Source organism: Bubalus bubalis, chromosome 3 (genome assembly GCF_019923935.1).
Source record: "Bubalus bubalis isolate 160015118507 breed Murrah chromosome 3, NDDB_SH_1, whole genome shotgun sequence".
Lineage (NCBI taxonomy): Eukaryota > Metazoa > Chordata > Mammalia > Artiodactyla > Bovidae > Bubalus > Bubalus bubalis.
In genome coordinates this window covers 72,125,511-72,152,803 of record NC_059159.1, presented here as the reverse complement: position 1 = coordinate 72,152,803, position 27,293 = coordinate 72,125,511, and the positions used below count along the sequence as shown (strand labels likewise).

The following is a 27,293-nucleotide window of genomic DNA, read 5'->3' as shown; positions in this document are numbered from 1 at the left end:
TTCAAAATATTTTATCCTACTTCAAAGCCTAAACCAAGTGTCAGTTCAGTTCAGTTGCTCAGTCGTGCCTGACTCTTTGCAACCCCTTGGACTAGAGCACACCAGGCTTCCCTGTCCATCACCAACTTCCAGAGCTTGCTCAAATTCATGTCCATTGAGTCAGTGATGCTGAAGCTGAAGCTCTAGTACTCTGACCACCTCATGTGAAGAACTGACTCATTGGAGAAGACCCTGATGCTTGGAAAGATTGAAGGCAGGAGAAGGAGATGACAGAGGATGTGTCAGTTTCTGTACCAAAAATACGGATCTGAAAACTACAGGTACCCAAGTTGTACATCACCTACCTGGTCTCAATCAAGATGAATCGACAAAGATAAAGAGCTATTCAAACACAAGGAGTTTGAATTATTTTTTAAAATCACGTGGTCTCCCAAGACCTCATAAAAGATACAGCAGACAGCAGATGCATTCTTCTTACCGTATACCCCCAACTTTTCAATTCTCTAAGCCCCAACCACTAGGGTCACTTTTTGGCAAGTAACTGAAAAAAAAAAGGGACATAAAAATCGAGCCCCCTCTTCTGTGCTTCAACTTTTGACTGCACTTAAATGTTGATATGACTGGGATCTGTCCCTAATAAGCCCACTTCTCCTATACACCTGGATCGGGGTCAGACATGAAATATTTTAGGCCTTGTGAGTCATACACAATTACTCAATTCTGTCCCATAGTGTGAAAGCAGCCAGACAATACACAAAAGCATACGTATGGCTACTTCCCAAAAAAATTTACTTATGAACACTGAAATCTGAACTTCATACAATTTTCACATGTCCAAAATATTATGACTCTTGATTTTTTTCCCCAACCGTTTAAAAAATGCAAACACTACTCTTGGCTCCTGAGCCATATGAAAACAAGCAGGGGGCAAGATTTAACCCATGGAAGTAAGTTGCTAACCACTGGCCACAATGATCTCATTCAGCCCAACAGGGTTTAAATATATATATCAATGTCTCTACCTATCTATCCAAAACCACCACCCAGGAACTACAGACTTTAGTTCCACCATTTTCCCGCCTCCACCACCTCTGTCCCAGGCGCAGTCACCATTATTTCTTGCCCACTTGGTACAATTTGGATGTCTAATGAAATTTCAAAGTTAAAGCGCCAAAGCAGACCTTTTGCTTCCACCCCTCCCCACCCCATTGAGTCTATTCCATTCCCCAATACCAATGGCACCACCACCGCCCAGCTGCTCAAGTGAAAAAGCTCAGATGCTATTCTGCAGTCTTCTCTCTGTCTTACCAGCCTACTTCCAGCCCCAAGTCCATCACAAAATCCTCTCAGACTCTCCCTCTGACATGTATCAAGACTCAGCTCCCTTCCCACCTCCACTATCACACCCTCTTGCCTGGGTGAATATTGTGCTGTTGTTGAGTCGCTAAGTTGTGTCTAACTCTTGGCGACATGGATGGTAGCCTGCCAGGCTCCTCTGTCCTGGGATTTCCCAGGCAAGAATACTGGAGTTGGTTCACATTTCCTTCTCCAGGGGATCGTCTGGACTCAGGGATGAAACCTGAGTCTCCGGCACTGGCAAGCAGATTCTTTGCTGCTGAGCCACCAGGGAAGCCCAGGTGAATATAAGAGCCTTCTATTGCTTCTCCACTTCCTTCCCACCACACCCCACCTACTTCCACCATCAAGAGCTGATCACACAATCCCCCTACAGAGAATCATCTAGTGGCTTCCCTTTGAACTTCTAGGAAGTTCAAATTCTTACGCAGGCTTACAAACCTTCTGTGATCTGGGCCCTAGCTGCTGCTTCTACCCCAGGTCCCAGCACTCTGCCTCTCCTGGAGCATGATCCACCCGCACAGGCCTTTCATCCACTCTTTGAGCACACTGACCGCTTCGTCTGCCTGAAGAGTTCCTCCCCTGATCGTCATACTGGTAGTTTCTGATCATTTCTACCTCAGCTTTTAAGGGCACATCCTCAGAGAGGTGTATACTGAGCTGACAATGAGAAAGAACCACCGTCTTACTCTCATGCCTGAATTCCTTACGTAGCACTGACTGACTGTGGGTTTTCTGTCCATCTCCACAGCTAGCGTGGAAACGCTGAGAGAGCAGAGGGCAGCCTGTCCTGCAACCTACCGCCTCACCACTATATTCCAAGCATGTAACAGAGGCCTGCTGCACTGAGCCATTAAGTAAAAACAAAAGAAAGATAAATGAACAACCATTTCCCTTAGCATTCCTCTTGGATTCAGAGGAAGGTCTCCCCTCCTTTGTCCACAAGCCTGATAATTATACTCTTGGTTCCAATTCTTCCCATCTCTCCTGGGATCCCAGTCTAATAAAAAGGCCTCTTCCCTTACATTATTTTCACTTTCCCTCTTCTGGAGGTTTCTTCTCTCCAGTGCGCTGCAGTGGGGTTTCCAATAAACAAAGAGCTGGGATCAGAATTGCATTCTGGTATCCGGTTCAGTCCTCAGGGAATATATACGAGAAACACAGGGACACTCCAGGCCAATGTCTACTCCTCGATTTTGGCTGAGGCTTCCTGGTCAATCCCTGGATTGACCTTCCTAATCCAGAGAACGGGGCCTGACCAAGTGTCAACTACAAGGAATGCTTTAGTGACGTTCAGTAGCAGGCCAAAGGAATCTGTTCCACACCCATCTCCCATCTTTGCTCTCTGTCTTAACACACCCACTACAAGGTGGGGAGAAGTTCCAAAGGGAGAAACAGAGAGTCCAAAGAGCAAAAGAGGCTGAGATCGCCTAAAAAAACAAAGACCCCCCCCCCCAAAAAGCCCTTCAGTTCAGTTGCTCAGTCGTGTCCGACTCTTTGCGACCTCATGAATTGCAGCACGCCAGGCCTCCCTGTCCACCACCAACTCCCAGAGTTCACCCAAACTCATGTCCATCAAGTCAGTGATGCCATCCAGCCATCTCATCCTCTGTCGTCTCCTTCTCCTCCTGCCCCCAATCCCTCCCAGCATCAGAGTTTTTTCCAATGACCCAAAGCCCTTGGCTTAGGCTATTTCTAAATACAATTTTCCTCCTCCCATGAGAAATTCCAGCAGGAATCCTAACTGTGACTGTGGACGCCTTTTTGTCCCTGGGGGTTGAAATGCAGAAAAAGCTCTGAACCACCCCCTAGACTGGAGTGTGAACTGCCTCACCCCAAGACTGCACACAGGCTCACTCGCATGTCTCTGCCCCTGCTTTTGTTCTCTTTGCCCAAAATACTCTCTTCCCTTCATCCACATACAAAACATTAATATCTTCAATACTTAATGCTGACCTCTTCTCCTTGCAGGTTTCACTAGTAGCCTACACTGACTTCTCCCTTCTCTGAACCCCCAACTACATCTAGAGTCAGCACCTCAATTTACTATCATGTAAGTGTTGTTTTCCGGCTATTTAGGCAGCAACCTATCCAGGACTCCTGCATCTTCAACAACAAGCACAGTCCATGATACACAGTGGATGCTGCTAAGTATCAGATGATAAACTGAATTAAAAACAAAAACTATCAGAGGTAAAACACTAAATAGCAAAGTTGTTGCTGTGCTAGGTTGCTTCAGTCGTATCTGACTCTTTGCGACCCCATGGACTGTAGCCTGCCAGGCTCCCATCCATGGGATTCTCCAGGCAAGAATACTGGAGTGGGTTGTCATTTCCTTTTCCCGGGGATCTTCCCAACCCAGGGATGGAACCCGGGTCTCCTGCACTTCAGGCAGAATCTTTACCACTGAGCCACCAGGGAAGCCCCTAAACAGCAAATGGTCTAATTCAAATTCTAGAAGGAAAACTGTTTCTTTTTTCAACAAATATTACATTGAGCTAGGCATTGTGCCACTAGAGATAAAAGACAGGCATGATCCCAAATGTACAGCTTACATTATAAAGGACGACTTAAGTGTTTCATTTGAGGTTACAATCCCTTTGATCAATCTGAAAAGAGAGAGGTACAGAGTGACATACTTCACAGGAAGGGTTTTCCCACCCTGCGAGCAGGAAGAATAGCACATGAACACGCTGTACGGTCGCTCAGCCTTATCAGGCAGGCCTCGCTTTGCACAAAAAAGCAGAATTGTAAAGAATAAGTGAGCAAGGAGATCTTAACCATCCGTGGGGGAAATGGCAATAATTCTGTCACAATTAAAACTGTAAAACATGCAGAATTCTCTTACTGCTATAATGTAGAGGGAAATGAAAAAACAATGAAACTAATATTGATTTAGTACAGTGTCATTTAGAATATTAGAAACACTAAAATTGAAAGCACTTTATTTCTTTGTTAAAAGCTTTTAGACGGCCTCCCTGGTGGCTCAGTGGTAAAGAGTCCACCTGCCAATGCAGGAGACACAGGTGTGATCCCTGATCTAAGAAGATCCCACACGCCTGGGAGCAACTAAGCCCATGAGCCGCAGCTATTGACCCTGTGCTCTAGGGTGCATGCGCTGCAACAAGAGAAGCCCCCACAATGAAAGCCAGTGTACCCCAGCTAGAGAGTAGCTCCTGCCCACTGCAACTAGAGAAAAAAGCCCAGCAGCAACAATGACCCAGCACTGCCAAAAGTAAACAGACAAACCAACAACCAAAACATAGATATATATATAAAGCTTATTGAGTGTAGTTGGAAGAGTGCTTGCCTTTTTTTTTTTTTTTCAACCTATAACTATGGAGTGAGGATATTTTCCACGCCTTGGTGAACTGCCATACTCCTTTAAGCCTCTACCACTTTATCCTTTGAGCTTTCAATGTTGCAAAGTATCTCCAAGAGTTTCTCTCACGTGACGCGCTCTTTGGTTTAACCCTAATCCTTCGCGACATCTGCATTCTTCTCGTCACAACCACTTTCATCATTTACATCCGTAAGTTCACCTTCACTAACTTCCTCTGGCTGCCCATCTAGAATCGCATGAATGACCGCAATGTCAACATTACTTCCTAAATCGTGTCAACTGGAATTTGTCGAGGCTGGAACCATGCCACACAAGAGCTGCCTGTCTATACAACTAAGATGCAAAAAGACCCATGAGTTACGTTCTGCTTAGGGTTTGGCCACCATACCTTGCTTCTGCCAGTTCTAGACAGAACAGATAAACAGAGGATTCTATTCTGGAAGAGAACCATTCAACTTGGAAGTAGAAAGAATGTTGGAGGTAATTTAATCCAGTGGCCTCATTTTACAGACGGGGCGCTCAAAGTCACCCAGCGATGTGAAGTCATCTGCCCAGCATTTACACTGACCTGGGAATGTGACAGCAGAGAAACAAAAACCACTCGGCCTCTAAATTCCTCCATCCCACATCACGGTATCACTTTACTGAAGCAGGACTGTTCTTGGACGGAGGTCATCCTTTTGAATGTGCTTTGTCATGAATATACTCTTGTCATGGGTTTAGCCTGGCCAGTAAGAAACCAACACTGCCTCAGACTTTGCCAAAGCAGGGCTGACCACACAGTCTGAATCAGAGTCCCAACACCTCCTCACAAGACAGCCAGAAATATTTTGACTGCCCTCCAATAGTCTTTAAATAGTTTCTTTGTGTAATTTTTTAGTGAAGGAACAGATAGGAATTGGGTTTTGTTTTTTTTTTCATATTGAGTATACGTGTTTGTGCGTTCTAATTTGAACTTCATCACGTCAGAAGAGAAAAAGAACTCACAGTTCTGAAGATCTAAAGGGCAAAATACTTAAGTCCCATACGAATACTGCATCTCTCCTGAAGCCTGAGTATCCCCAGCTGAAATTCTAACACAAAAAGCTGCCAACGCTGTTAGAAGCATAGCGAGAGATGTGCTAATCCGTCATTGTTTCCCAAAGGACAAGGGTCATATAATAAAGTACCAGAGGATCAAGTGAGAAACTGGTATGTGCATAATGTATATATCAGTAGGGCTTCCGTTTATAAAATGCTTCTATAGGTCAACTCCCATTTAAGCCTCCAGGAAGTCTGTGAGGTAGCCAGACAGAGAAAACTTCCATTTATAGAGGAGGAATCTGTAGACTGCGGGGGTAAAGGCCTTGAGAGAAAAACATCCATCAGGCAAGTGGTGCTGGAGCAGAAACCCGGTGCGTCTCCCTCCCACCCCTGCTCTGCCCCACTGCCCGCAGCACCTGAGCATGCTCACGTGAGTGTATGCATTAGAGACACGATTTAATGCACAGAGTAATAAAGCATGATACAAGATACTTAAGAATAGCAGGGCCTTATCAAAACACTACAAAGCAATTACCCCAGGTATGTCTGATAAAAACTGGGAAACCAGCCAACGTATCATGAATTCTTCATTCTCTTTAGAAATGAAAGGACACAAATCTCTAATTCTCACATTGCTTCCAAATGTACCAGCTCGTTTCTTTGCTGTCCCAGTCACTAACTCAGTTAAACCCTCAGAGACAGTTCCTGTATTAGGAGAGGAAAATTCTCCACCTAGTATTTATTAACTGCATGTCAGAGTAACTCATCTATGTTCTGGGCTTGGCAATTTGGTGAATACCTCATAATTTCTATAGTGTCTGATTTATGTTTATCCTGAAGCTGTCTCATCTTCCTGTTATGTCCAACAACCTATATAGCTTTCAATGTATGTGAATATATACATATATAGAATGTATATAGATTTCAATGTATATTTGGTTTCTTCTGCTCCAGGCTCTGACCCTCTCAGCCTCTAAGTGACTTAACTCTTCTTTTTGTAAACTGACAATCCAAAATGTTTAACTTTCCTGAGTTAATTTTTAACTTTCCTAAGAGTTACTGGAAACACAAAAGTTCAAGTCAAGTGGTCCTAATGACTTTTTAAGAACATTTCCTCTTGCAAACCAGGACCAGTCACCAACCGGTATGCCGCACAGAAACAACAGAGCTTTAGTGCTGATGAAATCATTTAGTTTACAGGTCGTTCTGTAAGCTCAAGCTACCTACTTAACTCCCTGCTTCAATCACACTAAGGGAAAGAAGTCAAACTACTTAATTTGTTGGAGATAATATCAGAATACCATTTTTTACATTAACTAGGTTGAAAAATATATTTACATCACTCAAAGACGAAAAAGAGAGACTGGTCTCAAAAACCCAGGATTTTTCTACACTCCAGCTGAAGCAAACAAAAACAATTTGCTAACTCCTTTTTGAATATGCATGGTTCTCCAAGTACAAAGAAAGGATACTGTGAAATACTGCTATTTCACAGCAGAAAACAGTAGACAAGCTTACGACTTCACCTTTAAGTAATAAACCAGAAGTTCATTCAGAGCAGGATCAGCATTCAGATTAACGAGGAAACATTTATCATCCCCAACTTTAATTCCAGACGATTGAAGAGATATTCCAAGACTCTCAAGCTGTTTCTGTCGCTCCTGTAAACGCATTAGAGAAGAATTAATTCCACAGCTATTGAGGCAGCAAGCTATAAAACGTTATATATGATGGTAATTGTTAAATAACTTTATAACTCAAATATGTTTTCTTAGGACATGGTATCATATAGATGACTGCATTTGTCCTCTTTCTAAACTATATAAACTCCATAGCTGAGAATGAGAACAAACTCTAATGTTGCTTTGTTAAGCAAAACTCTTATTAATTTCAAAAGTAATGCCATTACAAATCACCACCAAATATACTAAGCTCTCACTTTTCATTCTTGAAAATATCTAACATCCTGAATTAATCTTTCTCATTTAATTCTTTATATATGAGCAAATGTAAGTGTTTTCTATTCAACCATGATTTTCCTAAAAAGCCAAGTATTTAATACACTTGGCAGGTCCCCAGCAAGGATGAAGGCCAAACTCCCTCAAAGCCACAGGCCCTTCAGTCTGACCCACTGACTCCACCGTCATGTTCTGTCACTCCTCAACTATACGTAGTTAATGGGGCGTCTTCCAGGACCCTAAAGTTTCAACAACGCTCTCCCTAGCTTAAGGGGTTTCACACCTATTCCTCCGAGCTGAAGCACATCTATTCTCGAACCTGGTAACTTCTTACTCCAGTGTTTCTCTATGAGGGCAGGTACCCTGTCTCCCCACTGGGGATTCCTAGCACCTCGCACAGTGTGTAACACACAAGAGCACTCAGATCGCCAGTGTTGTGAATTTTTCAAAATAAAATCTGCATGTTCAGGGAAGCCCTATTTGCAAAAGAACATGGACCTTTCCTTTCTGTGCCTATGTGTCTCTGAATTCACACAACATACATGTGTGCACATACGAAGACACATGTGACTCCTGCAACCGCGGCTGTTATTAACGCACACAGATCAGGGCAGAGCAGGGTGTTCAACTGTGTATACACAGCAAATAAGAACAAGTCATTAAGAACCTTTGATTCTGACAAAAGGCAAGGCAAGCTGTGTTATTTAACTAGGGCCACACAGTAAGGCTGCAGGATAATTAAATTGCAGGCTTAGAATTTTGCTATTCTAGGCACAACCTCCTAATTTATACAGCCACTGCAACCCAAGCAATCTCTCCTGGAATACCATTGCAAAGGTAGGGAATGGGCTATTTCGGTTCTGGGTCTTTGAATTGAGTCTCTTTTCTAACAAAAAAACATTATTGGGTTCTTTCAGAAGTTCTGAGTCATTAGTTTTCAGCACTCAATCCAAAGAAATTATTATTCTTGATAAAGAACCACGTTCCTAAAGCAAAGAAAGCAAATCTAATATAGCTTGTACAGTCCCTTCTGAGGGATACCTCTTTTAAATACATGAGGATATTTGTGTGATTAAAAAATAATTCCAATAATGAGAAGAAACATTTCTTTGTAAAAATATCTTTTTGTAAACTACAAATGAAGTAGGTAGACAGTCATGAACTAACATTAAATTTAAAATGCAGGGTATAACTAGTACATGGATCTATGCACTGGAAAAACCAGGAAGAAACCACAAAGATATTAACAGTAGCTTTCTTTGGATGACTGGATCAGTTAAATTTTCTTCATAATAATCTTTCTGTATTTTCTATAAGTAAATACTACTTTTGCAACACAACAGTTCCTTTTACTTACATTCTTCTTAGGACTCTAGTGATTTAATTTTAAATTTATTTATTTTTTAATTGAAGGATAATTGCTTTACAGTATTGTATTGGTTTCTGCCAAACATCAACATGAATCAGCCACAGGTATACATATGTCCCCTCCTTCTTAAACTTCCCTCCCATCTCCCCTCCCCATCCCACCCCTCTAGGTTGATAGAATTCTGGTTTGAGTTCCCTGAAAGTCACTCAGTTGTGTTCAACTCTTTGTGACCCCATGGACTACACAGTCCATGGAATTCTCCAGGCCAGAATACTGGAGTGGGTAGCCTTTCCCTCCTCCTGGGGATCAAACCAACCCAGGGATTGAAGCCAGGTCCCCACACTGCAGGCAGATTCTTTACCAGCTGAGCCGCAAGGGAAGTCCTGAGTTCCCTGTGGACTCTAGTAATTTTCACTATGGAAATAATTATAAATTTAGAAGAAATTTCATTACTGTCATCTAGTAGCAAAATTTTCATTCATAGAGAGGCAAAGGTAAGCCTGAAAAAGAATGTATGACTTAACAAAAGTAAAATCACTCAAGAGTAAGGGAAAAGACAGGACTTAAATGAGATAATAAACTACTGCTTTCCCCTACTTCCTTAAGCATTTTCCTATCTTTTGAGACTTTATAATGGTAGAAATACCATAAAATTTTTGTTTAAACTGAAGGGCACAACATTGAAAACCCATCAATTCACTGTTATATCTACCACCAAAAAACACTCTAGGTTTTTAATTATTAATAAACTATAAAAGTTTGCAACATCTAAGAGTCAGTTTCAAGAATAAGCAAGTATTATATGATCAAATATAGTGACATTTACTATGTATTGCTTCTGATATCAGAGACTAGTTAACTTTTTCTATAAAACGTCAAACAGTAAATCTTATAGTCATCTAGGTCCAATGGTCTCTGTCACAACTATTCAACTCTGCTAATGCCATAAAAAATACTAAAACAAATAAGCATGGCACATTCCAATAAAACCAGTTATGAAAAGAAGTGACAGTCCAGGTTTTGCCCAAGAGCTTAGTTTGCTAACCCCTGATCTATTTCACTTAGGTGTACACTTCATTACTGAGAACATAAAAGATGGAAATTCAAGAATTTGGTATCAAAGATTATGGCATTGGGCTGAGAAATTAGTCAACTTTGAGTTCAAATTATTTAATCAAAAATATTACTGAGCACATACTTTCAAAAACTAAAAGGAGGACTTTGGCGGTCCAGTGACTAGACTCCGTGCTTCTAGTGCAGGGGACCCAGGTTCAATCCCTGGTTGGGGAACTAGACCCCACATCCACAACTAAAGATCCCGTATGCTGCAACTAAGACCCGGCTGAGCCAAATAAATAAATAAAAATAAATATTAAAAGAAAAAAAAGAAAAGATATGGCTTTTTTTCCTTGAGAACTTTATAAATTCATTAGGTAATAAAAGTATACACACAAAAAACTGAACAACAGTAAATAAAGTATCACATGACTTAAGAGTCAAGAGAGTAGGTTCCATAGGATTCAATGTCAGGAATAAGCTCTCGGGGCTGGCATGCCAGACGAAGATGCCACAGAACACAGAGGACTGCTTGAGAGCCTGGCTGGCTTGGAACACAATCCCAGAAAGTTCTTACCAAGAGAAGTCCATTTGACTCAGTTCACCCCGATTTCCCCAAAGTTACCTGACCATGTACCAATTCTTTTCTCCTCAAAAGATGTACTAACAGTTGGTGGATAAACTGCCAGAAATCATTTTAGGGAAAGCTAGTCTGTACTGCAAAGAGGTTGATGACCAATAAACCAGTGACAGAGAGAAGACAGCTGGAGGCACTGAAGCCTGGGAAGATGAGGTGTTGAATGTGGTGTTCGATCAAAACCAGGCAGTCTGCAAAAGGGGCATCTGACGGTGGGATAGGACACTCAGAGAAGGGAAGGTGCTACAGGAAAGCTGCACCACGCTGCACCGTCACTTAGACCCCCTGCTGGGTATCAGCGCAGCAACCCAAGTACGACAGCACTCCAGAGTCAAGGTCTTATTCAGAGCAGCTCAAAAAGGCGCGTACATTAGTCCCAAATCGGACAATTATCAGAATGACCTTAACCTATGACAAACAAAGTTAAACGTGTAATGAGAAATAAAGCTCAGACACTGGTGTATTCTCTGTGTAATGTGAGGGATGTGCTTTCAAATAACCTCGTGCAGGGATACAGATAAAACAAGACTGGTCATATGTTGACCTTTAATGAAATTGGGTAATGGGTATGTGTGGGTTTGTTATACACATGTTTTCATCTGTTTTGAAAAGGACTGTAATAAAAATGTTTAAAAATCAACTTTAAGTCTTAGTGTGCACTAATATAAATCTAACATCCTCTTTATGCTACATAATAGTAGTACTGTCCTACAACATCTAATGTATCCACTGATTCTGGACAGCACACTGAGAGATGGAACTTACTGAGTAACGAAAGAAGTAACAGTTCTACACATTCACAAACACCAGGAACAGTGAACACTAGAGATTTTCTAACTTTAGAAAAGGAAGAGAGGAGGCAGAGGTGACTTTAAATATCTGGGTAATAACAGGCCCTATCTTGCAGGGGTATTGGGAGGATTAAATAAAAGACTGTATTTAAAAGTGCTTAGTCAACATTGTTTGTTAATCGACTACACCCCAATACAAAATAAAAAAAATTTTTTAAGTGCTTAGCATCAGGTGCAACATGGAAGTGTACTCAATAAGTGCTGGTTATTATTGCTATTATTAGTTACTGTGCACAAGTGGGCTTATTCTCTTAGCTTTGGAAGAACAAACTAAGGCCAGTGAGCAAAAATGGAAGAACAGAAGATTCCGGTTACATAGCTACTACTGTCAGAGTCGCCCAGCCATGAAATGATTGTTCAATGCGGTACTGTGATCCACATTATCATATATATTAACATTTCTAAGACAGGCTAAATAAGCCTCCAACAGGAAAGCCATAGAGTAAATCTTTACTAAGCAGAGACTTGGACATTTTAGGATTTTCTCTAAACGCTAATATTCCCACTGGAAGATTTCACAGCTCTATAATAAATGGTCTAAAAATGAGACACAGTCACTTGGGACTTAGGTACTTCATTGTTACTTTTTACTGACTTGTCAAATGGAAGGAAGCAAGAAGCTCACAGCCTAAATATCCACTACTAATAATTTTGTAGCTGGGTAAGTTTCTTCGGTTTGGAAAACATTTAACAGAATTGGGTGTTCTCAGCCAGTGGCTAGTTATATCATTAAAAAAATTTTTATGGCCCTACAAATGTATTTCTTACATAATGAATACTTAATTAACTATAGTTATGTTTTCCTTAAACTTCAAATTAACTTTGTAAAGTACAGACTCCTGGATTTAGGTCTTGTTTAAATCAATTTGGGACTTCCCTGGTGGTCCAGGGGCTAAGACTCCGCCTTCTCAATGCAGGGGACGTGGTTTCAACACCTGGTCAGGGAACTAGATTCCACACGCCACAAATGAAGACCCTGCATGCTGCAACATAAACTCAGCGAAGCTAGACAGCCTTTTTTTTTTTTTTTTTTTAATTTTATTTTATTTTTAAACTTTACATAATTGTATTAGTTTTGCCAAATAAACAAATCTTAATTGCTAGATTTGCTACATTCAAAGCTAAAAGTCAAACATGCGTTACCATATATAAAATAGATAGCCAATGGGAATTTGCTGTATGATTCAGGGAACTCAAGCCTGGTGCTCTGTAACAATCCAGAGGGGTGGGATGAGGAGGCAGATGGGAGGGAGGTTCAAGAGGGAGGGGACATATGTATACCTATGGCTGATTCGTGCTGCTGTTTGGCAGAAACCAACACGATACTGAAAAGCAATTATCCTTCAATTAAAAATAAATAAAATTGTTTTTAAAAGGGAACCAGAAACACGCTCAGCACTGCACTGCACAAGCTGCCACCAGGCCTCTCTCTCCTTAAGCAGGAATCACGAACCTGGGCGATCTCCTCGGTTTTCCTTAGTTTCTCCTCCCAGGTCACAGTCATTTCCTGGATTAGCTTCTCTGACTCTTCCAGTCGGTCTTTCAGCTCTGGAGATTTCATTGCCTACAAGCAAAATGTTTATTTCATGAAATGTGTGTACGATGTCCTGGAAAAAGGACACCTTCACTAAACCCAAGAGGAACAATGTGCCCCCTCGAAGCTCTACAGCTCGCTGAGGCTCCTGACCCACCTAAGACACAAGGACTGTCACTGACCCACAGCATCCAGACTACGAGGGTCCCACAGACTCATCCAGTTATCCAGTGGGCTTGAAGAAGACTTCACTTTCTCCTTTTCCTCTAAGCTACTGCTACTTTGAGGTCTAACTACAATTAGGGAGATTAAAGAGTTCAAACTATCGAGGACTTATTTTTTTAAATCCCAGTAGGTCTAGACTCAAGCCACGTGATTCATCCTAGTCTTCACTGATGACTTTGGGTATGTATTCAAGGATGCACAGACTAAACTAAATATATACATGCTACAAACTGATGGCATTATTATACCAGGAAGACAGAAAATTTCAAAGGATCTTGATGACCTGTAAAATTATTCCTGTAAAAACAGAGTGAGATTCAATAGGCAAAAAATACAATCAAGATAATTATTTTGACCACATAATTTAGTGATGGTCATGAGAAAAAAGAGGCTATGGTCCCAGGTCCAGGAAAGAATTCCACAGTGCTCGGAAATCATAGGAACAGAAATGCTAATTAAAGTAGGGATCCTGAATCTGACATTTTATCCCACTTTTGATAAAAGATAAGCATTTGAAACTATTATATACAGGATGGATAAATAACAAGGTCCCACTGTAGAGCGCAGGGAACTATATCCTATGACAAAGCATAATGGAAGAGTATGGAAAAGAACACATATAACTAAACCACTATACTGGACAGCGGAAAGGAACACAATACTGTAAACACACTACACTTCAATAGATTTCTGCTCTAGAACATTTTTTATTATGAACGTAATTAACCCATAATATGAAAAAGCTAGATTATTATACTGTGCAAGACCACAGTATTTCTGTTTGGACTTCAACCTGCAAACATATGATTCTACAAAAATCTATTTGATTTCTTTTCTAATAAGCCTATGCCCATTGGCCACCATTTGCTGCACTAATATTAAGTTGTATCTGTTTTTGTTTCCAGCGCCTCTCTTTCTCTCCCCCATTCTACCTCTTCTCTCGTCTGTCGCCTATTCAGTGCAAAGAAACATTTTCTCAGTTACCTTTACTCTCTCCTTCTAGTCAATCCTTTAACACCTGTAAAAACTATCTCAACTTCAACCATGACAATTTATCCGTCTTCCTTTATTACTCATCTCAAATTTATCTTCCTATAGGAAATCCAAATATTCTGAGTTGAATATTCATCATTTAGGCCCCAAGGGGAAGACAATTCAGATTCTAGCTTTACTAGATTTTCCTAGACCCACAGGCATGGCTCAGCTAGGCCTTATACCTCCGCTTTGGTTAGCTGCTCACGGAGTTTTTCTACTTCTTCCCGGAGATCCCGAATAATTCGTGCATTGGGATCCTCATTCACCACAGCGTGGTTCACGATGTGCTTGGCACGATCCGCGTACCGTAAGGTTGAAAGGGTTTCGTCATAGTTGTCAGCTGCGGGGCTCACCGTAGCTACCATGGCGGTCTTGCTGTTACCCCCAAGGCTGTCCTGGAGGAGGAGAGAAATTAAAAAGCTTTTTCAAGTTGGAAGAAAGCATCATATGGGAACGCTGAAGTCAGAAATGGTGAGATAATGTCCCCAGGTCAAACACAGATTTAAGGGCAAAGCCAGGACTTAAATACAGGTGAACTGACTCCCAGTCCCTTGCTTCTTCTTCTCTGGCAAGCTACTTTTCTGCAAAAAGGAGCTTTGGTTTTTGAGAAAGAACAGGGAAATGGTAAGATGAAGAAGCCCCCTTTTATTTCAGTTTAATAAAAATTCATTCTAAGTCAATTTGTCATCTTTTAACAGGCAACATGAGACCATAGGTCAGGAGACTGCTCAGAATAAAAAAGGATGCTTCCTTAAATACCTGCAAAATCTTTCTGAGAACTGAACAACCCTAATAACATTTGATCAAAGAGTGATTACCTACAATCTATTCCATAACACCATACATCTGGAGTGTCTTAAGACATAAGGAACAATTACGATCTTATTAAACAAAAGATACACTGAAGGTACTACATCTTATTCCCTCTGACAGCACTTCAAACACGACTAAAACAGGCCTCAAGTTCTGTACAACAGCTTCTCGAGTTCAGACAAGGGTGCCAAAAAAGACATTCATCTCCATTATACCAAACTGCTAACTAAATAAATGAGCTTTAGAATGGGCTCCAACCAATTCAAAAACCGACTTTCCCTTGACAGCATTAAAAATAACTAGATATAACTTGGAATTACAAAATGAGACTTGGAAAGTCAGATCTACGCCATGCCACTTTACCACACAAAGCCTACATGAACTCCAACTGCAGGAGGTGGCCTCGAAGATGACCCCCAGAGATCTCGCCTCCTGGAATTCACATCCAAGGGTCTCCCCTTCCCTCAAGTGTGGGCAGGACTTGCTGATCTGCCTCTGAGGAAGAGAACACAGAAGTGATGGCCTGCCATGTCTGAGACTAGGTTACAAAAGACTGGCTTCTCGGGACTTCCCTGATGGTCCGGTGATAAAGCATCCGCCTGCCAATGCAGGGGACATGGGTTCGATCCCTGGTCCGGGAAGATCCCACATGCCATGGGGCGACTAAGCCTGTGCGCCACAACTACTGAGCCTGTGAGCCTGGAGCCCGTGCTCCACACAAGAGCAGCCACCGCAATGAGAAGCCTGCGTACTGCCGAGTAGCCCTCGCTTGCCACAGCTAGAGAAACCCTGCACACAGTAACAAAGACCCAGTGCAGTAAAAAATAAATTAAATTTAAAAATTTAAAACAAAAAAAGGCTGGCTTCTTTTGTGCGTGTTTTTCCCTCTGAAAGAAACCACTGCCATGATGTGAGGCAGCCCCAGAAAGAGACCACGGCGGGGAGTTTGGGAACACATCTGAAGCCTGCCCACAAGCACTCAGGTGAGCAGATCCAACCCCAGCAGCCTGGCCAGGACTGCAGCCACGGGAGACACCCCCGCCGGAACACTTGGCTGGCACCCAGAATCTTGCCCAGAGGAACTGAGATAACGGATGATGGCTGTTCTCAGCTGCTAAGTCTTGGGTGTATTACACAGCTATAGGTATACACCAGCCCTGGATGAGAGTTACCCGGAAGACTTGATTCAACACCCCCTTTCACCAGTGAAGTATCACTGAATTACAGACTCATAATATTACAGAGAACATTCAAATAGCCCAGTTAAGAGGAATTCATTAGGATATAAGAAAGCCAACCCTATCTTTGGGCAGCATCAACCAATATAAAATTCTTTTTTTTTCTGGCCAAGCTGTGCGGCATGGAGGGTCTCAGTTTCCTGACCAGGGATCATACCTCTGCTCTGTGCATTGGGAGCATGGAGTCTTAACCACTGGACCATCAGACCAGGAAGCTCTCCCAAATTCTCACTTTTGAAGACAGAAATTTTTTCCAGTATCAACATATCTAAAATTTGTTTGAACAACCTGTGATTTACAAAACTCTGTGCGTAGATGATTTAGTCCTCAGCCTTGTGTGAATTAATTATTATCCCCATTTTACTGATGAAAAACCAGAGGTTTGTTGTGACAAAGGAGGTTAAACAACTTGCCTATAGATCCAGAACTAGTCCACAGAAAATATTCCAGCCCAGTTGTATTCTACCTTCCAACCCATGATAATTTCTATCCCCCTATAGCTGCCCACAATAGCACAAGAACAAAACAACCCTTGGCAACACAGAGAGAGTTCAGACCTGAAACCTTTCCAAATTGTTCTGTCCTAATGCCAGAAACAAAATAATTCCCAACATATTGCTAACAGTTCAATATAATCACTAACAATATGTCCACTTATTCACCCATTACTAAGATTTTGGTTTTCCACAGGAAACATAGCTATGATAATTATATCTTTGAAGAAAGTACTCTTCAATGCATGAAAAGGAAGGAAATAAAAGTAATCTGGGCTTTAGGAAGCAAAGGCAGTTTCTACAAAGTCTGGATGGAACTGCTTGCTTCACTCCTCTTCCAGACACTGACCACACAGTGCCGGTGCCCAGTCTTGGCAATTTGCAGAAAAAATGTCAAGAAGAATCCCATGCATGGTAATGCAGTTCAAATATTATATACCAAGATCACAGGAATTACACCTCTGGTTGGAATTCAGTCCACAAGCAGCACCATGTAAGACTGCCCTTCTAGAAGCACGGCATTCTCTCAGCCCACACCAATAGCAAATGCTACTGGGGAAAAGCAGATTGCTAACAATGACTACCACAGGAGAAAAGCATGTGTATTGTGCTTCAATTTGTGCTGAGGAAAGGAAACCTGGCAAACGACAAATACTTGATATCTTAAAAGAGCTTGTGCCTGAGGAACAATATGCTTATATTCAAAAATGGCCTCATGCCACCAGCAAAAAGGAAACAGCAACAAAAGAACTGGCACTCGTTCAAGAAGAAAGTAGAAGGCCTCTTGTTTACTCTTTAATCGTTTAATTAGCCAAATCAGATGAGCTTTGTTTCAGCAACGGCAAATTAAATGGACCTAAGAAAGAAATTTGATTTTGGAAGTCGGAATTTTGTGACGCTGAGAGAACTCTTGGAAGTCACCTAATCAAATTTTTTCATTTTACAGATGAGAAACTGAGACCCAGGAAGATTTGCAGGCTTACCAAAGGTCATAATGCTAGTGCAGAGAAGAGCTGAAATCATTCATTCACTTAGCTCTTCGTGGAGTTTACCATCTAGAGGGTGATGCTGGCGAGCAAATACTATAGGCTATGAACTAAAGTAGGGATGAATATAATACGGTCAGGGAAAACAGAGAAAGCGCAGAAAGCAGTCTTCAAAGGTTAGGAAAGACTCCCAGAGAAAGTGACATTCGACACCTAAATATGAATAAGCATCACTGGGGTAAAGGGGATGTAGAGGAAAGTGTGAAGCGGGTGGAAGAGAGGAGGAAGGATGTGCCCGGCAGAGTAAGAGCAAAGTCTCCATCACTTGGCTAGACTTGATCATGTCAAGAAGCAAAAGCTGAACAATGAGAAGTCAGGAGGAGCCGAGTAAACCACAAGTCTTTAAAGAATTTGGACTAAGATAAGGCCCTCTGGGTGGTGACTTCCCTGGTGGCTCAGACGGTAAAGCGTCTGCCCGCAATGCGGGAGACCCGGCTTCAATTCCTGGGTTGGGAAGATCCCCTGGAGAAGGAAATGGCAATCCACTCCAGCACTCTTGCCTGGAAAATCCCATGGACGGAGGATCCTGATAGGATACAGTCCATGGGGTCGCAGAGTCGGACACGACTGAGCGACTTCACTTCACTAAGGCCCTCTGGAGAGTTACTGAAGAGATTTAAGTTTAAGAAGAGCATTGATTTCAAAAGAGAGCAACCTCACTAAAGAACAGGATGGACTAGGAAAACTGAGGAAAGGAGTTTCAATCATCCAGGAGAGAAAAGAAACCCTTCATTATTCATTAGGGAAGTGGCAGTAAGGATGCAAAAACAGATGAATTTGAAGGACTTCCCCCTGGTGGTCCGGTGGTTAAGAATCTGCCTTGTAATGCAGGGGACAGTGGTTCCATCCCTGGTCAGGGAACTCAGATCCCACATGTCTCTGAGCAGCTAAGACCGTGCACCACAACTACTGAGCCCACGTGCACAGCTGGAGAGTCCGTGCGCCCGCCACGAGAGATCCGCACGATACAACAAAGATCCCATGGGCTGCAACCAAGACCCGATGCAGCTGAGGAAATACGTGAATAATTTTAAAAATAAGTAATCTTTTACAAGTAGATGAATTTGAAAGATATTCATTCTTGGAGCATTCATTACCAGAAGTTATTTGATGTTAAAGAGACATATTTAGAAAGTTGCAGAGATAAGCAAGGAGAAGGCAATGGCACCCCACTCCAGTACTCTTGCCTGGAAAATCCCATGGATGGAGGAGCCTGGTAGGCTGCAGTCCATGGGGTCGCTAAAAGTAGGACATGACTGAGCGACTTCACTTTCACTTTTCACTTTCATGCATTAGAGAAGGAAATGGCAACCCACTCCAGTATTCTTGCCTGGAGAATCCCAGGGACAGGGGAGCCTGGTGGGGTGCAGTCTAAGAGGTCACACAGAGTCAGACACAACTGAAGTGACTTAGCAGCAGAGATAAGCAAAAATCATCTTAATACGAAATGGTTCTCTACTGACCACTGACCGAATAAGTAAGCATTTAAACACACCTGTGAGAAAAAGCAATCGCATCCATCCACCCCCTCAAGTCACCAAGTGTGATCAGTTTCTGAGAGCACAACATAATTATAATGCATGTACAATGCAAAAAAAAAAGAAGTTGCAAATCTTATAAAGGATAAGCAATTTTATGAGTTCCATGCAAGTTACGTTAGAGAATAGTAGAATTGTACCAGTTAAACAAGGATGGAGAGTTCGACTAAGTAAGGATTAATGAAGGAAAAATCAACAAGGACATAGAAGGCACTTCAAAGGAGAATGATATGTGTATCAGTGGGCTCTAAGAGGCTATGGGGAAAACCATTTAAACCCTGGTGTATTTTTACATAAATGCCCTACTTATGCCTTTATTGAAAAAAAAAATCATGTAGTTTTTAAGAAAAGATAACCATCAAGGAAACTATGCATTTTTTTTAGCCTAAGGATGAACATATAGAAAGCATAATTACAGGGCTTCCGTGGTGGCTCAGTGGTAAAGAATCTGCCTGCCAATGCAAGACACGTGGGTTTGATCCTTGATCTGGGAAGATCCCACATGCTGTGGAGCAACCAAGCCCACGCACCACTATTTAGCCTATGCTCTCGAGTCCAGGAGCTGCAACTATTGAGCCCCAGTGCCTCAACCACTGAGGCCTGCGCTCGGAGGAGCCCGTGCTCTGCAATGAGAGGCGCCGCTGCAATGAGAGCCCGGCGTTCCCACTACAGTAGCCCTTGCTCCCCACAGCTTGAGAAAAGCCCAGGCAGCAACAAAGCCAAAACAAACAAACAACGTCACACAATAACAGTTACAACTACAGCCTAATTCTACCAAAGATAAAGTGAGCTTTTTTTAAAAAAAGAAGTGTTTAGTTTTGCTCAAGTTCAATTATATTCAACAGTTTCTATCACATTTGGTAAAAAAAAAAAAAAAAGTAAGTGCTTCTCTTTCTAATGAAAAGAAACCTTTGGTAAGAAGAGCACAGCCTAGGCAACAGCAGATGGGCAGCAAAGTCAGCCCTGGATCCCAGTCTTGGTTGTCTCACTCGCTGGTTCTGCATATGTTGCCACATCTGTAAAACGGGAACACTATCATCTGCCTTCCAAGGAGGCATGGTACATGATTCTCCTGACCCAAACTCTCCTGACTTCCAGCCTATTTTGGGGATGGACACTCAATAATTAACCTAGGCCATGTTAACTATGTCAATTAACAGAAGATTTTTCTTGTTGTTAGGTTAAATGGACTGAAGTAGCAACATCAGAACAACACAGCAATGAATATTTTTTTAAATCAGGCACATCCAGAAATTATCATGAATGTTCAGGAGATGTTTCTATTGAAAAGTGTGAGGAAGAAGTATCTCATTGAGAATTTCTTCTGGAAATGAAACAAATGAGATTTCAAGATAAATTGCTAACACAGAAGACCAGACAATTATTTCCTCAGTAATTAAGTGTTTTATTTACAAGTGTTTTTTTTTTCTTTTTTAAAAAATTTATTTATTTTTAATTGGAGGATAACTGCTTTTTTATTGTGTTGGTGTCTGCCATATGTCAATGTGAATCAGCCTACAAGTGGTTTCAAAATCAAATTTTGTTTATCCTTTTGTTTTTAATGTCTATTTTCATTGCATTTTGGCCAAAGGAAGTAATCTACCTGATTTTCTACTGTGGCAAATTTCACTTAATCAGGCATGCTTGAATGGTGTTAAGAGTTTTAGAAAGCGAAGCTGAACACTAAGCAAGCCTTTGAGAGGATGCAGAAACTAGGAGGAAATCCTTCTTTCTTCATAAGCACAGTTCTCTAGACACGGCAAGAATAGCTCAGAAGCTGTGTGCTTTACTATGCTGCCGGCACTTCACTCACCTTTACAAGCTCAACCGCTAGTGCGGCAACAGGTACTCAATAAACTCCTGACCAAGAAAATCAAGAGAACAGGCCAACATAAAACTAAACAGGGCTTATAAAATTATTTTTCAATTTTAAAAACTTTTTTTTAAAGAGCATTAGGTACAGGACTTCCCAGGTGGTCCAGACTCCAAGCTTCCAGTGCAAGGGGCGTGGGTTCGACACTCCATGTAGCACAGCCAAGAAAATTTAAAAATAAAAATGCTAAAAAGACTTCCTTGAAAACAAAACAACAAAAAAAGAGCATTAAGGTATTAAGGTAAAATATCTTCTTCCGGGTTGGCAACTTTATAAGGAGGTTGGCAAGTTTATAAGGAGGTTGGCAACTTCATAAGGAGTTAAACTGTCACTAGATTTTATATCTCTAACTTCCAGTCCAATACCCGATCCATCATGGCGGCTCCATCAAGACAAAGGGAACCCTGGGGACTAGAAGAAACCTGGAAACAGTCTCTCCCGTCACACTCCTACTACATGTCATTTCCGTCTCTCCCATGGAATCACCAACTCGTGGTATAGTGTTCTGTGCACACATCTCTCCCTTACCAGACTCTGAGGGACTACAGGATAAGGAGTGTCCAGCATTTCCTTACATTCTCCTCAGAGCACTTCATACATTTTTTTCCTTCCTCATTTCCATCTCTCTCATTCACGCTCAATCAGTTAACCAGTGAATGACTGTGTGCTCTACTCTCTACCCTTTGACACGTTTAAGAAGCCAAAAGCAAATTAAAATGATCATGAGTAGTCTGGAAGTTAAACAGGAAAACAAGGTCCAAAAAGTACATCAGACAAAAGGAGTCAGTAAGAAGGCTGGAGTAGTCCAGCTGAGCCTGGAAGGCGGTGGAAACCCTTTCTTAGGGCTCACCCAGCTGCGAGACGAGCACTAGCTCTTTGTTCTGGTCCCCAGGGCTTAGAGGCGACAGTGCAAGGGCTTCCATGCACCCCAAACCCCACTGCTTCCAGGTTCGGGTGAAATCAGGAAGACATCTATGCTTAATCCATTAAAGTTACAACTACCATGGAAGAGTCTAATGATTATCAATTTGAACACTGATGTAGGAAATTATAATTGGGAGAAATCAAGAGTCTACTCTTTATTATTCCTTTTTTTTACCAACCACCAAGAGAATCCCAGAAAGGGGGTTGAAGACAACTTACTTTGAGCAGCCAAGTGAGAACGGAATCGCGGTATGGAACAAATTTATTCTTGCTTTTGCCAGCACCCTGATCTGCTAGGGCTGAGATAACCAGACCAAGGGTTGTGAGGGACCTGCATGGTGCAACAAACCGTAATAACCATGAAAACCCGAGTATATCAAATGTCACACTTAAGCACAAAGACTGAACATCAAGACGCCTTTGTGCCGCCCTGAGGACAGCACTTCTGCCAGCATTGTGCTGCTCGGGTTAAGAGCACACAAACTCTAAAAGCTGACAGCCCTATAATAATACTACTGTAAGCTATAAAATCGCTTAGTTCAATTTTTTTTCATTTTTGTATAAAGAAACTGTAAGCTGTAAACCACTAGGGCAAAATAATGACACAAATACCATGTATCTTTAAGAAAGGAAGCCAAGAACACAATGCAATTAACTAAAACATAGTACAAGGAAAAAGCATTCCTACGTATATAAATACATAACAGCGTCGCATCTGGACGATGCTGTTCTATGATCTCCAGTTGGTTACTGATGACTGTCTCGCTATGTGTCCTGGGAGCCACAAAGATGGAAAAGATTCCTGCCCACTAACACGGGCTAGCAATTTAGCTTAATTCACCTTACGGTAAGAAAATATGTAACCATATGTAGGACTTGATGCACCAAATATTATTTTGTAAAGTAAAATCTTAGTATAAATAAGGACCACAGTTCTCATAAAAGGAAAAGTCCAATGTGGTCGGTACACATGCTGTTGTTTGTTCAGACACACCCATGCCAAGATTCTGCTACTCAGCTTATATTTGTTCTCTTCTATAGCTCAGACCAGTGGCTCACAACCGGAGGGTGACTGTGTCTCCACAGGGAGCAACTGGCAGTATCTGTAGATAACCCGGGTTGTCACAGCTCGGGGCTGGGGACGGCAGGTGCCGGCGCCACCTAGGGAGCAGAGGTCGGGGTGTGCTACCAGGCACAGGACTGCTCCTTGGACAGAGAGTTCCCGGCCCCGAACCTCAGTAGGGCTGCCCTTGGGGAACCTTTGACTTGACTGAGGCTGTGCTCCTGGGCCTCAGTAGACACTTCAACAAAACACAGAACAGGCTCGGCCGTTAAAAAATACTATGAAAAAAGTTCTATTTATTCTTTATAGCCTCATTCATTCCAGAACCCTATTCTTTAAAAAACTATACCAGTCCCCTTTCTGGGCTACTAAGTCACTGAAGCAGTGGGGCTTCCGGACAACATACTTGTTGATGTTGCTGCCCTCTTTCAGCCGGTCACCTGCCGCTCCCGTCTTCGTCGCTCGCTCGCTGCCAGCCAAATCGACCAAGCTCAGCTTGCCCACTTTCTCTCCGGAAGTCTAGGGAGCAATGACAAAGACTCAAAGTTAAAGAACACAGAAAGTGGTACATTTCTACCAAATGAATTTACTGTCTGAATCCTTTATTAAAGCGTATTTGTCATTTTAAAATTAATTTGCGCTGCTATAAAACAGTGTAGGAAAACTATACAGCCCAGTGGTAGAGACATATAAAGTCATACACAACTGCTAATCCAGAGAGAAAATTATCTCCAAAAAAAAAAAAAACTGTGACTCCAAAATGGTACATTTTGAAGGGAACCTAACAAAACTTTCACAGAGAAGTATATAAAAGCATTACAAGTGTAAATTCTAATATATGAAACTGTGCCTAAAATTTCATATATACTAATAATCCCGAGGGAAAATATTTGCATTTCTTATATTAAAAAAGAAATTGACTTTATCCAACAGAAAGATCCCTCAAAAACCTAATGCATTCTAAAATGTTTTCATATTGTTCATATAATAATTCTCTTTTCCATAATTTCAGGTATGAAGTTTACATATTTTCCTAGTTAAGGTATTTATATATACTGACATTTTCTTTTATCAAAAATATTCTATTATCAAATCACAGACATAACTAATACTTTATACTTTAGCAGCAATATAAGAAATGTAAGAAACCGCATTTCTGGATCATTTTTTAAAACTTTCTTTTAAAATATACATTTATATTTATTTCCATAAATAAACATGTTACTAACAAAAAGGAATTCAGCTTCCCAAATCAAAAGTACTTTTGGTTTGAAAAAAAAAATGTCAGAATGTTTTTTGTTTTATGCTGAAAAGGAAGTAGAAAACAAAGAACTTTCTGTCATTACACTGATCTTGCTGTGATGGTAAAAGAAAACTATGCTCTCAGCAAATGAAAATCTGGCCAAAATATAGCACTTTGCCAGGGTGATCATTTTAGCTTCTGGTACTTGAAACTGATTCACTGCAGGGTAATAATAAAATATGCAAAAATTCACATACAAAGAAGGAAAACACAAATGTATGAGTCAACACAGAAGTTTTCAGTGTGGTAGAAGCATATATATCTCTGATTCTGTTTATCTTCATAAGTTTCAAGACCAAATGCTCAAAAATGATTCTATGAATCTAGAATCTTAGGGTACAAGTTCTCCTTCTAACACTCAGCTTTTTAGCATAAGGTAACACTTCAAAGGAAACCTCACTAAATCAACTAGGGTGTTATTAGCTTACACAATCTGCCATCAGAGTTTAAAGTCCAAAAAATGCTGCGGCAGAGACCATAGGCCATCAGTTGGTAAAGCTTCTGTTCCAACTTCCTTCGGGTGAAGAGAGTAGAGAGCTAAAACCTACATTTCTCAGACTCCCTTGCAGCCAGTGTTCAGGATGTGATTTAGACTCTGTCAATCAGATACTCTTGCTTCAAATTTAAAAAGCAGAAACACAGTAGAGGTCAAGCCCATTCTGGCTTTTTCTGCGGGCAAGCAGGAGCATGGGTATATGAGTTTTCCAAAGAGTGTCCCAGCTCACATTCTCCAACTTCCAGGGCTCTAAGAGGGCAGCCTCCCTGACTCCTGTATCTTGGGTCACAGCCCTGGGATGTGCCTGGAACTCACAGGTCTAGGGGTGGCCACAGAGTAGTACTATCCTCACTGGAGAGATCTGTGCTGTTCTGGAGATTATTTCTAGAGACTGAGTCCAGAAACCACTTCTCAGAAGGTACATCAACACCTGTGTCATTATCCAATTCCCTCCATTCAATCCTTTCTGCTTACCTAGAGCGGCTTCTATTTCTTGTCCTGAGTCCTAACTGATACACATGTCTGGTTACAACTTTAAGTCATCTAACACCAGAAGGAATAAGATAAACCATGATTCACTTTAGAAATTGGAAAAAAAAAAAAAAAAGAAGTCATGCATCCGAATACTTACCCCAGACTTCACGTCGTATAAAGTGTGTGTGAGGGTGATTTTGAACACCGCGTGTGATCGGCTGCTCTCCTCATTCATGTTGGTTGCAGCAACTGTACGGGATTTGTTACCCTCAGACATCAAAGACTCGATATCCTACGTGGAAACAAGTCACAGACTCACATCTTATTATCTAACATGAAAACTCTGCTATGCTACGAAATGCATTTCAATTTTCACTGCTTAGTCGACCACAGCTAGAGTTTATATTCTGTTTTCCAATGAACATGAAGCCCCATAGAGTACAAGAACCAATACTATCTCTGAAAACACAAAGAAAATACATTTACTGTAGGTGTAGAATAAAGTGTCAGCTCTGAGTAAGAGTCAGAAAAGAGTAGAAGCTGCATGTCAAAGTCCCACAAGATGGACAAACATGCCTTGCCAGTCCTCATCTCACCTAGAAATTAGAAAAGCTTTAGCTTATTTAGTTATAGCAATACAAGTTATTAAATCAAATTAGACTGTATGACTAAACAGAAAACAAAAATAATTTGTAGCCCCTCCCTGCAGGCATAGCACTGGATCACTAAATTAGTGCATATCTTACCAGACCTGTTTTTAAAAATGAGAACAAGACTCATTTTCTGCATGGATTTACTAAACTTCTTTACCATTATAGCTAAAACAGAGACAGTATAATACACTCGAAAGATCATGGGATCTTCATTTTTTAAAAAATGTTAAAGGTTCTAAAAAATTTATTTAAGCAATCTGAAACTTAGTTTCATTACAATTCACTAGTGGTAAATAACCTGCCTGCCAATGCAGGAGACTTAAGAGATGTGGGTTTGACCCCTCAGGCAAAGATATCCCCTGGAGAAGGAAATGGCAACCCACTCCAGAATTCTTGCCTGGAGGATCCCATGGACAGAGGAGACTGGCGGGCTACAGTCCATAGCGTCACAAAGAGTCCGACACGACTGAGTGACTTAGCAAGCACACAAGTAACAAGAGAGCTACATCATCTACCTTCCAGGGATTCAATGAGAAACAAGAAAGATACACTTGTGAGAGTCCACTAAGTGCCTCCTTTTATCCAGTCTCCTGTACTTTCCCGTAAAGGAACCCCATCTCTAGGGCAGCACACTGCAGTGGATAAGGGACTGCACTGCTCAGAGGCCGCGGCAACTCAGTCTGGCCATATGTGCGAATGAGACAAAAATTTACCTAATAGGTAAATTTCTAATAATACCTAACATTTATATGATACCCTAGAGTTTTTGAAGACTTTTCACATGCATCAACTCATCTGATCTCTTCCAAAGCCTTCCTGGATACTAACCTCCCCAGATATCTACATATCCATTTAAGTTAGGAACTCCACATTCAAACTACCATGAATCTGAAACACGCATTTCTCACTGCACTTAAAATCATGTTTTTTTATAATACCTTTAAAACATCTGTAAGCATCTTGAGGGAATGGACCTCATTCATTTTTTATT

At 41.3% G+C, this 27,293-nt stretch overlaps 1 protein-coding gene across 3 annotated transcripts in view; it reads right to left on the bottom strand.

Annotated features, from left to right (window-relative positions):
- Nucleotides 1-27,293, bottom strand: part of KIF13B (kinesin family member 13B) — a 211,600-nt gene that overhangs the window by 93,244 nt on the left and 91,063 nt on the right. For all 3 annotated transcript variants that reach the window (XM_044939710.2, XM_044939711.2, XM_006064308.4), the window contains 6 exons: nucleotides 25,807-25,941; nucleotides 23,783-23,895; nucleotides 22,533-22,644; nucleotides 14,570-14,782; nucleotides 13,047-13,157; nucleotides 7,249-7,383 (listed from right to left, as the gene is read on the bottom strand). In XM_044939710.2, coding sequence (XP_044795645.2) covers nucleotides 7,249-7,383; nucleotides 13,047-13,157; nucleotides 14,570-14,782; nucleotides 22,533-22,644; nucleotides 23,783-23,895; nucleotides 25,807-25,941 — 819 coding nt within the window. The remainder of the gene's footprint in view (nucleotides 1-7,248; nucleotides 7,384-13,046; nucleotides 13,158-14,569; nucleotides 14,783-22,532; nucleotides 22,645-23,782; nucleotides 23,896-25,806; nucleotides 25,942-27,293) is intronic.